Source organism: Oncorhynchus gorbuscha, linkage group LG18 (assembly GCF_021184085.1).
Source record: "Oncorhynchus gorbuscha isolate QuinsamMale2020 ecotype Even-year linkage group LG18, OgorEven_v1.0, whole genome shotgun sequence".
Lineage (NCBI taxonomy): Eukaryota > Metazoa > Chordata > Actinopteri > Salmoniformes > Salmonidae > Oncorhynchus > Oncorhynchus gorbuscha.
In genome coordinates this window covers 38,892,526-38,904,809 of record NC_060190.1, presented here as the reverse complement: position 1 = coordinate 38,904,809, position 12,284 = coordinate 38,892,526, and the positions used below count along the sequence as shown (strand labels likewise).

General features: G+C 42.2%; 1 protein-coding gene across 2 annotated transcripts in view; it reads right to left on the bottom strand.

Moving 5' to 3' along the window:
- LOC124002594 (SLIT-ROBO Rho GTPase-activating protein 3-like) overlaps positions 1-12,284 on the bottom strand; it is a 68,981-nt gene that overhangs the window by 42,663 nt on the left and 14,034 nt on the right. For both annotated transcript variants that reach the window (XM_046310132.1, XM_046310133.1), the window contains exon 2: positions 227-422. In XM_046310132.1, coding sequence (XP_046166088.1) covers positions 227-422 — 196 coding nt within the window. The remainder of the gene's footprint in view (positions 1-226; positions 423-12,284) is intronic.

Below are 12,284 nucleotides of genomic sequence, written 5' to 3'. Positions count from 1 at the left end.
ACAAATTTGTGCCCAAAATTGTTGAGAAATACACCTTCCTTTCAGATGGCAAATATCTGGGACCTTTTATATCAACTCATGAAACATGGGACCAACACTTTACAAGTTGCATTTATATTTTTGTCAAGTATATATAATTTCTGTTTATCATAGAGTCCTACGATAAGACAATAGCACAATTACAGGGTTACCAGACAGACCGTACACGCAACACAACAATACTCACTTAAAGTGCTGATGTTCCCTGGAGGAGCGTATCTTGCCGGAGAAGCGCTCGGCCAGTTTGTCCAGGCCTCGGGAGTACTCCAACTGCAGCTCGGCCTTGCGGCGGAAGAATTCCTGTAGGTCCTGCAGGAGCTGTAGCCGGGACTCCGACTGCTGCTCAAGACACCGGAACTGCTCCACCAACTGGTTACGGATCTCTGCCAATTAGAAAGGAGGAAAGCACACCTTCAAAAGAGGGACAGTGTGAAAAAGGTAAACGGGTCTTGCGGTCGTAAGGATGGGCAGGCAGGAGGCAAAAGGTACGTACCAAGAGAACAAACAAAAACACATTTCTCCAAATAAAGGTTTAAAAAGTGTGTGCGCCGTGCACGTGTTGGATCTTGCAGTCCTCTGCCTATGGAGAGTGCTCTACGCTTCCTGCTGGGGTGTCACTGTCTATAATGTGTTATTCTGGGCTCTCCATGCTTGCTGTTGAATACTGTAGCTAAGGTGCTGGCCTGCTCAGGCCAGGGTTGTGAGCCAGAAGCCAGCACAGCGAGAGAGCGACTATATAAGCATCCCCCCCTCACACTGTGTCAGCCCATATAGATCACAAGCCTCATTACATTAAATCATCTTTTAGGAGACTCAAGTCACAGTAAGCCACTGTGGCACTGGTGTGGCTCTGCTGATGTGAGGGCTTTGGAGATACAGGCGTTCAGTAGCTACACATAAGTAGTGCATAACTATTGATGATTACTATGCAAAGCGGTGTTAATATTCCTATTGGTAACCTCTTCAAATATTATAGTATATCGTATAGGCTTGGACGGTACACCAAATACACCGTATACCGTGGTATTTGGAAAAACTGTTGAAACCATTTATTTTTCAATAAATGTATATTTTTTAGCTGCTTAAATAAATACCTGCAGTCAACTTGTGCAATACGTTAGGAGATAAAGCGGATGATGTTCTTCATTTCACCCGTCACATTATGAAGCTTACCGCAGTTCCCCAGAACAGTTGAGCCAGTCATGTGTTTGTTTGCAAATAGCACAACAGCAGAAACGGGAGCAGGTGAGTCCAGCTGTGTATTGACAGGGGTCGCGTTTTATATTGAAAGTCAGTGTTTTTTTTTGCGTCAATAGAGTAAATCAGGGAGGTGCAACTATAGTTTTCCTTCACAGAAAATACATTAGTGCAACACATTCGGGAGAAAAATAATGCTTAATTTACATCAGAAGACAAAAGTGCAACGCTATTTGGCTGGCAGCCACACAAGTAAATGAGTTTACAATATTTTTTTTTTTTTTACCTTTATTTAACCAGGCAAGTCAGTTAAGAACAAATTCTTATTTTCAATGACGGCCTAGGAACAGTGGGTTAACTGCCTGTTCAGGGGCAGAACGACAGATTTGTACCTTGTCAGCTCGGGGGGTTTGAACTTGCAACCTTCTGGTTCCTAGTCCAACTCTCTAACCACTAGGCTACCCTGCCGCCCCAATGAAATGAAAAAGCAAGATATTTTTTCGTAAAAACAATGCATGGCCATTATATTTCTAATGTTTAACATTGAAATAATGTAGCCAGCTACATTTCCTAATGTTTTGCTTAAAGTTAATATTGCATACAGGAGAAAGTTAGGCTGGCTACACAGAGACAAGTAGCTACACATCAGTTAGAGCGTTGTCTGCCCATAGAATGACGGTTCGTGAATTCTCATTTGAGTGGAAAAGTGCAACTGAAGCACAAAATGTGTCTGATGCAGAGCAGAAATTACAATAAGAAGCATTTTACATCTGTGTTAACAAAAGGCAGCAAGATATCACTTACGCATTTGACATTTTTTTCCTGTGTGAAAAACGCAGAATTGTGTGTTAACCATGACCCCCAAGTTTACCTTGCTCGTTATCTAAGTAAGTAGCTGAATTAATAAAGTGACGGGGCATCATATTGTGTTAGCTTTCTGCCGTGTTTGAGAAGTCAAAGCCCTTCGTATGAGTTAGTGGCAGCTGTACAAGTATCTTAATTTAATAGTATTTTTTTCTCCTCTGCGTTCTCAGTTCTCATCCCTCCTCTTCTCTGAACAGAGCAGGTAGGCCTGTTGCCCTGGCGAATCCAGACTCCACACAGACACAGCGTGTACACATGCTGCTCCAGAGCCAGTACTGTTCTTCTTTCTAACAAGCATGCGTCAAAACTTTGTTCATTTGCATAATGTCGCTTGTTCATTTTCGCTTGTCCAAACTCACCAAAAATTACATTCCGTAGCTCCTACCTATATATGTAAAACTTTCTGAGCTGGATTGCCTGTCTATGCAATTCGTTAATTTTCTTTGGCATTCATTAGCTTATTTAGCTAGCAGCCTCCATGGAAATGTGCTATTACTTGTGCTAACCTTGTTAGCATTCTAGTAACAGATGACCAATGGGCATTTATTGAAACACCTTGTGTACAAAGCCGGTATGACGATATGAAAAGCGCCCAACCCTAGTTTGATATGCTGCTTAAAGATACACTTAAAATCAATGGCAATGTGAGACTGCAAAGGGTTCTACATTGCGTGTTATTTTAGGTTAAATTAGCCATACGCCATTAACTCATTATTCCACTCAAGAGGTATTTTGATTATAATTGAAGAATGCTGACCAAAAATGATTGCAATTTTCACCCATTCTTTGACTTCGAAAATGAGCATAGTTTCGAAACCGCCGAAAGCTTGTAATTCAAAGAATGTGTGCCATTTTAAAATGACAAACTTGCAGAACAATGTGTCGATCTCAGAAGGCTGCCCTGACCTACATCCTATTCTCCATCCTGTCTGCCTAAATCAGCCAGACATGCATCTCGCGTCTAAAGGCTCCTGCTGCATACACACACACACACAGAGACTGACATTCACTCACACACATGCAGCTCTGTAAAATCCAATGACTCACTTACAGCGCAGTTAGTAGCACAATACAAATATCCAAATAATAATGTAAAAAAACAACAGTATTCGAGATTTTAGATTCTGTAGATCACATATGCCACATCCGGCCCGCGAGAAGGTTTTTTACGGCCCCTGGGATGATCTTATAATAATAATAATATATGCCATTTAGCAGACGCTTTTATCCAAAGCGACTTACAGTCATATGTGCATACATTCTACATATGGGTGGTCCCGGGGATCGAACCCACTACCCTGGCGTTACAAGCGCCATGCTCTACTTGTTATTAGAACCGGCCCGCAGACCGCAGCAAGCCGGCAGCCCGCAGATCTTTTACACGCACCAATACTACATTTCCCACAATGCAACGGTGACGCACCGAGCAGTAGGCTGCTTCATTTCAATATTTATTGGCACAGCAGTTGTCAGCATCACAGTAAAATTAACTTTCAGATACCCATCAAAAATGGCAAAACGGAAGGTGGACACTGAGAACCGGGGGTTTCAAACAAGGTGGGAGTCGGAGTATTTGTTCACGGAGGTAGCTGGAAAACCTGTGTGTCTTCTGTGTGGAGAAAGTGTGGCGGTACTGAAAGAGTATAATCTGAGACGACATTATGAAACGAAACACGCGGACAAAAACAAGAATATGGACATGGAACAAAGGCTACAAAAGGCAGAGGAATTAAAACGAGGCCTCAAATCTCGACAGGCTCTGTTCAAAAAAGCCAAATCACAAGGCCAGGCTGCTGTCAAGGCCAGTTTTATTTTGGCAGAAGAGATCGCTAAATCAGCCCGGCCATTTACGGAGGGGGATTTCATCAAAAACTGCATGATTAAAGTTTGTGACGAAGTTTGCCCAGAAAAAAGGCAACTCTTTTTAAATGTGAGTCTGAGCAGAAACACCATTGCCGAGAGAGTAGACCAGTTGTCCATCAATCTAAAAGAGCAGCTTGTGAAAAAGGGAAAAGATTTCATTGCATATTCCTTGGCTGTGGATGAGAGCACCGACATTTCTGACATTGCCCAGTTGTCAATTTTCATCCGCGGAGTGGACTCCAGCCTAAGCGTGACAGAGGAGTTTTTGGCTTTACGTCCTATGCATGGCACAACTACGGGGCATGATTTGTATGAAGAGGTGTCAAGATGTGTAAATGAGATGGAGCTGCCTTGGGAAAAACTAGTGGGTTTGACAACCGACGGAGCACCTGCGATGTGTGGACACAGGAGCGGACTGGTGGCGAAGATACGGGAAAAGATGCAAGAGGAAAACGCGACAGGTGAGCTGACAGCTTATCATTGTATCATACACCAGGAAGCGTTGTGCGGTAAAGCCTTGAAAATGGAGCATGTAATGAGCATCATCACGCGCACAGTTAACTTTATCAGAGCCAAAGGTTTGAATCACCGCCAGTTCAAGGCATTTCTGACGGAGTTAGAAACGGAGCATGGTGATTTGCCTTATCACACAGAGGTGCGATGGCTAAGCCAGGGAAAGGTGCTTCAAAGATGTTTCGAGCTTCGTGAGGAGATTTGTCTGTTCTTGGACAGCAAAGGGAAAGACAACACAACTCCGAGACGAAATGTTTCTGTGTGAAATGGCTTTTCTGTGTGACGAGTCATCTGAATGCAATGAACTTGCAGCTGCAGGGTCGGGATCGTGTCATCTCTGATATGTACAGTACAGTGAAGGCATTTAAAACCAAACTGACTCTGTGGGAGACGCAGATGCGGAAAGAAAATTTGAGCCACTTTCCCAGCTGCCAGACCATGAAAGAGAAGCTCTCTACCAGTGCGTTCCCGAGCGCACAGTTGGCTGATAAAATAGGTATGCTTGCCGCTGACTTTCGACGCCGATTTGCTGACTTTGAAGCACAAAAAAGCAGGTTGGAACTGCTCGGTAACCCATTTGCTGTTGACGTGGAAAGCTCACCACCAAACCTCCAAATGGAGTTGATTGACCTCCAATGCAATGATGCACTGAGGGCAAAATATGCGGCAGTGGGTGCTGCGGAGTTCGCCCGTTTCCTCCCGACACAATGCCCCAGCTGCGCATCCAGGCTGCTCAAACGTTGTCTATGTTTGGCAGCACATACCTGTGTGAACAACTGTTTTCTTTGATGAACTTGAACAAAACATCACACAGAAGTCGACTTACTGCTGAACACCTCCACTCAATTCTGAGGATTTCCTCAGCTCAGAGCCTTACCCCGAACATTGATGAACTTGTGGAAAAGATGGGACACCACCAAGTATCACCCTCAACCTCAAACAAGTGAACATTACTGTGCAATCACATATTTAGAGTTTTTACTCAGTTCAAGTTTAAAAGTTAAAGTTTAATATTTGTTTTCACTGCATGTTACTTCTCCTTAAACAAAGTGTTGTTTTTGATTAATAGATTTTTGCACTTTATTTTATTGTATTTCAATCCAATTATATTTTAAAAATATTTCAGTTGAGTGGATGATAGAAAATTGCTATTATTGTTTTTTTCTTTGAAGTAAATTTAGCCCACTTTTGCTAAAATAGAAAATATAGGCTACTGATGGTGCCTTGAATACCGGTTTCTTTCATTTAATGTTCATGTTATGGGGATTTTTATATAAAGGAAATTTGTCTTTTGTGTCTGTTGAAAATTAAAGATTACTGACAGAGCCATAAGAAAATATTGCTTTATTTATCTGATCATATTGGAATATATTTGTTAGGTTTTCAGTAGGTTCAATTAGGTTCACTAGACTATATGCGTCATTTAAAAAATTTTCAATGAACATTCGAACAGTCCGGCCCTCGGCTTGTAGCTAAATTTTTTATTTGGCCCTCCGTCCATTTGACTTTGACACCCCTGCTGTAGATGAACAGATGGTCCACGGCATTTCCATAATGTGGTGATGAACTGATCTTTTCTCTTGATTCCCTTAACAGAACCAGTCCAAGTGATTAAGCAATATGGAGATCATGATTGAACCCCTCCAAGTCTCCAGCTTGGCAGCCTTTACCCATCATGCACTACCCAGCAAACAGACAGGAAGTCTTTAGAAAACGCATCAATGAACCAGATTATACTGCCCCTTGCATATAAAAGGCACTTTTGTTTACTTCTCAATGGGGTTTTTGTATTGATGAATAAAGCAGCACAAAAATAGCAAGAGTGTGTGTGTGTGTGTGTGTGTGTTAGTAAAAGTGTGTGCCTTCTATTTCTTGGCCGGCTTGTTGGAAATGTATCCCTCGTGGTCTCCATGGCTGCCTGGATAAGGAACCCTGGATGCAACTCCACTAGCCTGGCCCAGAGTTCCACTTCTGTGTTCCACTTCTGTGCTCCGTTCCCTCCCAGCAGCCCTTCTGTTTATTAGCATAATGGGCTGGGACGAGGGCAACTTTGAGGTTGCGTCTCAAATGGCACCCTATTCCCTATGTAGTGCGCTGGTCAAAAGTAGTGCACCACATAGGGAATAGGGTGCCATTTGGACCACAATCGGAGTCTCTCAATAAACAATTAATAGCCTTGGCTAAGGTGTATGCAAACTTCTGACTTCAACTGCATGTGCTGCTGAAAGGAGTGTCAGTGGGGAGAAATGACGGTCCTGCTGCCAGCCAGCTTCGCTACCCCATGTGTAGGAATAGAGCATCAAACAACATGATTTCCTCTTATTATGTAAACGTAATACTTCCCGCATCCAACTATCAGTTTATGGGTAATTTATAATAAATGTCACACACAGAATACAACAGTGAAAAATAACAGTAGCGAGGCTATATACAGTAGCGAGGCCACATACAGGCACAGGTTAGTCGGGCTGATTGAGGTAGTATGTACATGTAGACATGGTTAAAGTGACGATGCATATATGATAAACAGAGTAGCAGTAGCTTAAAAGGGATTAGAGGGTGGTAAGTGGCGGGACACAATGCAGATAGCCTGGTTAGCCAATGTGCAGGGGAACTGGTTAGTCGGGTCAATTGAGGTAGTATGTTCACGAATGTATAGTTAAAGTGACTATGCATATACAGTTGAAGTCGGAAGTTTACGTACACCTTAGCCAAACGCATTTAAACTCAGATTTTCACAATTCCTGACATTTAATCCGAGTAAAGATTCCCTGTCTTAGGTCAGTTAGGATCACCAATATATTAAGAATTTGAAATGTCAGAATAATAGTAGAGAGAATGATGTATTTCAGCTTTAAAATCTTTCATCACATTCCTAGTGGGTCAGAAGTTTACATACCCTCAATTGGTATTTGGAAGCATTACCTTTAAATTGTTTAACTTGGATCAAACGTTTTGGGTAGCCTTCCACAAGCTGCCCACAATAAGTTGGGTGAATTTTGGCCCTTTCCTCTTGACAGAGCTGGTGTAACCGAGTCAGGTTTGTAGGTCCCCTTGCTCGCACACACTTATTCAGTTCTGCCCACAAATTCTCTCATTGTCCATTTGGAAGACCCATTTGCGACCAAGCTTTAACTTCCTGACTGATGTCTTGAGATGTTGCTTCAAAATACCTACATTTTCCTGCCATATGATGCCATCTAGTTTGTGAAGTGCACCAGTCCCTCCTGCAGCAAAGCACCCCCACAACATGATGCTGCCATCCCAACCGTGAAGCATGGGGGTGGTGTTCTTCGGCTTGCAAGCCTCCCCCTTTTTCCTCCAAACATAACAATGGTCGTTATGGCTAAACAGTTCAATTTTTGATTAATCAGACCAGAGGTCATTTCTCCAAAATGTATGATCTTTGTCCCCATGTGCAGTTGCAAACCGTAGTCTGGCTTTTTTATGGCGGTTAGGAGCAGTGGCTTCTTCCTTGCCGAGCGGCCTTTCAGGTTATGACGATATAGGACTCGTTTTACTGTGGATATAAATACTTTTGTACCTGTTTCCTCCAGAATCTTCACAAGGTCCTTTGCTGTTGTTCTGGGATTGATTTGCACTTTTCGCACCAAAGTATGTTCATCACTACGAGACAGGGCGTCTGGCTGCATGGTCCCATGGCGTTTATAATTGCATACTATTGTTTGTACAGATGAACGTGGTACCTTCAGGCATTTGGAAATTGCTCCCAAGGATGAACCAACTTGTGGAGGTCTACAATTTTTTTTCTGAGGTCATGGCTGATTTATTTTGATTTTCCCATTATGTCAAGCAAAGAGGCACTGAGTTTGAAGGTAGGCCTTGAAATACATCCACAGGTACACCTCCAATTGACTCAAATGATGTCAATTAGTCTATTAGAAGCTTCTAAAGCAATGACATCATTTTCAGGAATTTTCCAAGCTGTTTAAAAAGGCACAGTCAACTTAGTGTATGTAAACTTCTGACCCACTGGAATTGTGATACAGTGAATTAAGTGAAATAATCAGTCTAAACAATTGTTGGAAAAATTACTTGTATCATGCACAAAGTGGATGTCCTAACCGACTTGCCAAAACTGTAGTTTGTGAACAAGAAATGGAGCCGATATTTAAGTTTTGGGAAAACCATAATTTACCATAATTCCGTTACCAAAGTTTGCATCTGCACTGTTCTACTAAATTAGTTTTTGTAAAAAATGTCAGTGGAAATGTTAAATGTAGTCCTTGTACATAGAGTTGTAAGGTTTGTTAAACTTTTAAATGTTTTTTGTTTGGCATACAATTTAAAAAGTGTAAAAAGAGAATAAAAGCGTAATTCTGTTATCATGGAAATGCCCCAAAAGCATTTCAAACATCATTCCTCTCAATGGGGTATCTATGTAATAATTGCTAGAACAATCTGAGATAACAAAAATATTTTACGCTCCCGTTGGCATGGGATCGCCCACATAGTGCAACACTTTTGACCACTTTTGACCAAGGCGCATATAGGTAGGGTGCCATTTAGAATTCACTCTATGAGAGGATCAAAATGACTGTTTGATATTATAATGTGATCAAGATAATAGCCTCATGATGTTTGCCTTCTCTTCCTAGAGCCCTAGCTCTAGTCATTTATGGATCAGTGAAATGGAAGGGTGGTACTCTATGTGCAGTTTGTGCACGGTTCTCTGGATGCTGCAGGCCTCTACAGAGTTACATGAGGGCCCTTGAAACCCATTACAGAATCGATGCACAGGTTGCACCTAAGGAAGTTGTTATAATTACTGTTTAAGTCTATGGAATGGTGAGAACCATGAGCCTCCTTGGTTTTGTATTGAAGTCAATGTACCCAGAGAAGGACGGAAACCAGCTGTCCTCCAGCTACACCATGGTGCTACCCTACAGACTGCTGTTGAGGCTACTGTAGACCTTCATTGCAAAAGTGTGTTTTAATCAATTATTTGGTGGCATGAATATATTTAGTATACTTGTCTAAAAAGGATAACTTTATTGTTTAACTATTTTTATGAAATTCACTGAGGATGGACCTCCCCTTTGTTCTCTGAGGAGCCTCCACTGATGTACAACTATGCTCTAAAAGCTGCAGTCTTGTAGGAAAGGTGAATAAATAGCTATATTTTGGTAACATTGACTTTACTTCAAGCCTGCAGGTATAATGTGTTGTACAAATTACTTGTCATAAGCATGTATGGCTCGATGTTTCCATCTTAAAATTAAACATGTGCTCTGTTTAGTTTAGGTCAAGCATCACTGTAGTTTAGAGTTTTATTTTATTTTAAATTGGTAGCTAATGTATTTTGCCAAAATGACTCAGATGTTCCAGAGCCCATAGCACAGTCAGTGAGATGTCAATTAACCCATCTGCTGTTGAATGCTGGGCCAGGTGTTTGTTATCCTCAATAAAAGCTCAGTGGCTACAGCTCTGGACCAAACTATGAATTATCCCCAGAAACCGGTTTAAAACCACAGCAAAATATGAAAAACAAAAAAGAAAGCCTCAGAGGGGTATACCAAAAATCAGGATTATGGAGTTAGCCACCTCACTTTTCTAAAATATTCTGATAAAACATTTTATTTTGTAGAAAGATAAGCTTGAAATGGGCATGATCTAATTGATTTTTTACCTTTATTCTTATTTTCAATGACAGCCTAGGAACAGTGGGTTAACTGCCTGTTCAGGGGCAGAACAACAGATTTGTACCTTGTCAGCTCGGGGGTTTGAACTTGCAACCTTCTGGTTACTAGTCCAACACTCTAACCACTAGGCTACCCTGCCGCCTACATTGAATGCCGTTTTCAAACATCGTTTTGAGTTAGACTATTTGTTACATTGTATTTTTTCATTTGGTTCGGTTGATTTCACATTGTCAAACGAACCAAAATTCCTAAACAAAAACCATGTGTCCATGCAAGTTATTTCTTTATTGGACAATAACACTAAGGATAAATCAGTTTATTATCATGAAGCTTGTGTGTCCCAATGTTCATATGTGACAGACTGGCTCGATTCAGTCTTATGCAGCAAAATTTTAAATGGTGTTTTTCTTTTCTTTTTTTTTTACATTGGATGAAAGTAGAGACTCAGAGCTAGAAAATCGTATAGCAGTTGAGGAACAATGGGAAAGTAAAAAAGTTTTACCCCCAATTTCGTGGGATCCAATTGATAGTAGTTACAGTCTTGTCTCATCGCTCCAACTCCCGTACAGACTCAGGAGAGGCGAAGGTCGAGAGCCATGCGTCCTCCGAAACACAACCCAACCAAGCTGCACTGCTTCTTGACACAATGCACATCCAACCCGGAAGCCAGCCGCACCAATGTGTCGGAGGAAACACTGTACACCTGGCAACCTGGTCAGCGTGTGCTGCGCCCGGGCCCGCCACAGGAGTCGCTAGTGCGCGATGAGACAAGGATCTCCCTGCCGGCCAAACCCTCCCCAACCCGGAACTACGCTGGGCCAATTGTGCTCCGCCACATGGGCCTCCCGGTAGTGGCCGGCTGCGACAGAGCCTGCGCCCGAACCCAGAATCTCTGCGCCCGAACCCAGAATCTCTGCGCCCGAACCCAGAATCTCTGCGCCCGAACCCAGAATCTCTGCGCCCGAACCCAGAATCTCTGCGCCCGAACCCAGAATCTCTGCGCCCGAACCCAGAATCTCTGCGCCCGAACCCAGAATCTCTGCGCCCGAACCCAGAATCTCTGCGCCCGAACCCAGAATCTCTGCGCCCGAACCCAGAATCTCTGCGCCCGAACCCAGAATCTCTGCGCCCGAACCCAGAATCTCTGCGCCCGAACCCAGAATCTCTGCGCCCGAACCCAGAATCTCTGCGCCACCCGGGAGGCCCTGCCCCTGAATGTTTTGCTACACCTACTGGAGAGCTCTTATTTGTCTACACACATTCAGAATCATTCACACCCTCTTTAAGGATTCCATCCATCTCTTTAAGGATTGAAGTGAAGCCATGTGCTAAACAGAGTGAGTACGGTAGAGTACTAAAGAACCAAAGATTTCAAGACTAAACGCTGGTTATACTACGTCTATCGACATGTCTGTAAAACTTGTCGCAATGACATCATGAACATTCTATTGTTGTCCAACATCAAACTTGTCTTTGTGAAAAACTATAAAAACACAAAAACACAGCAGCCTGGTGGTCCAAAATAGCATAACTTATGTATTTTAACACTAACAAACCCATCCATTTAAAAAAATTCAATCTAGCAAACCGGGCAACTTTCTAAACAATGTTTTGGTTAGATTCTAGCTTATTAGCTAGCTAACGTTAAGTTAGCTGGCTAGCCAGTTCAAATAATGACCATGTCATATAGCTGACAATGTCTTAACTTTAGCTAATTTCTATTCATTATTACAAGAAAATAAACTCTCATCAAGATCCTTATTTACAAGTTAAAGGTGAGCTAATTACAGAAAACAGCTGATGGTTGCGAGTGTGACAAAATAAAAGCAGGGCATTCTACCGGAGAAATTTAGAATTTAGACACTGTCTCGTTGGGCTAAAGTTATATCCCAATTTGACTTTAGTGCAGGTCATGTTCTTCACATTACAGTCTCTGGTAAACACACACTATATCAAATACAAATCAAAGTGCATTTGTCACATGCACAGGATAGAGAAGGTGTAAACGGTACAGTGAAATGGTTACTGGCATAGTATTTTGTTTAGATATGTAGCTAGCTAAACAATGAACCATAATCCCAACTCAACGTTACTACCCTGCATGAATCTGCAGGTAACTAAAGCTAACCAACTAGGTTCAATGTT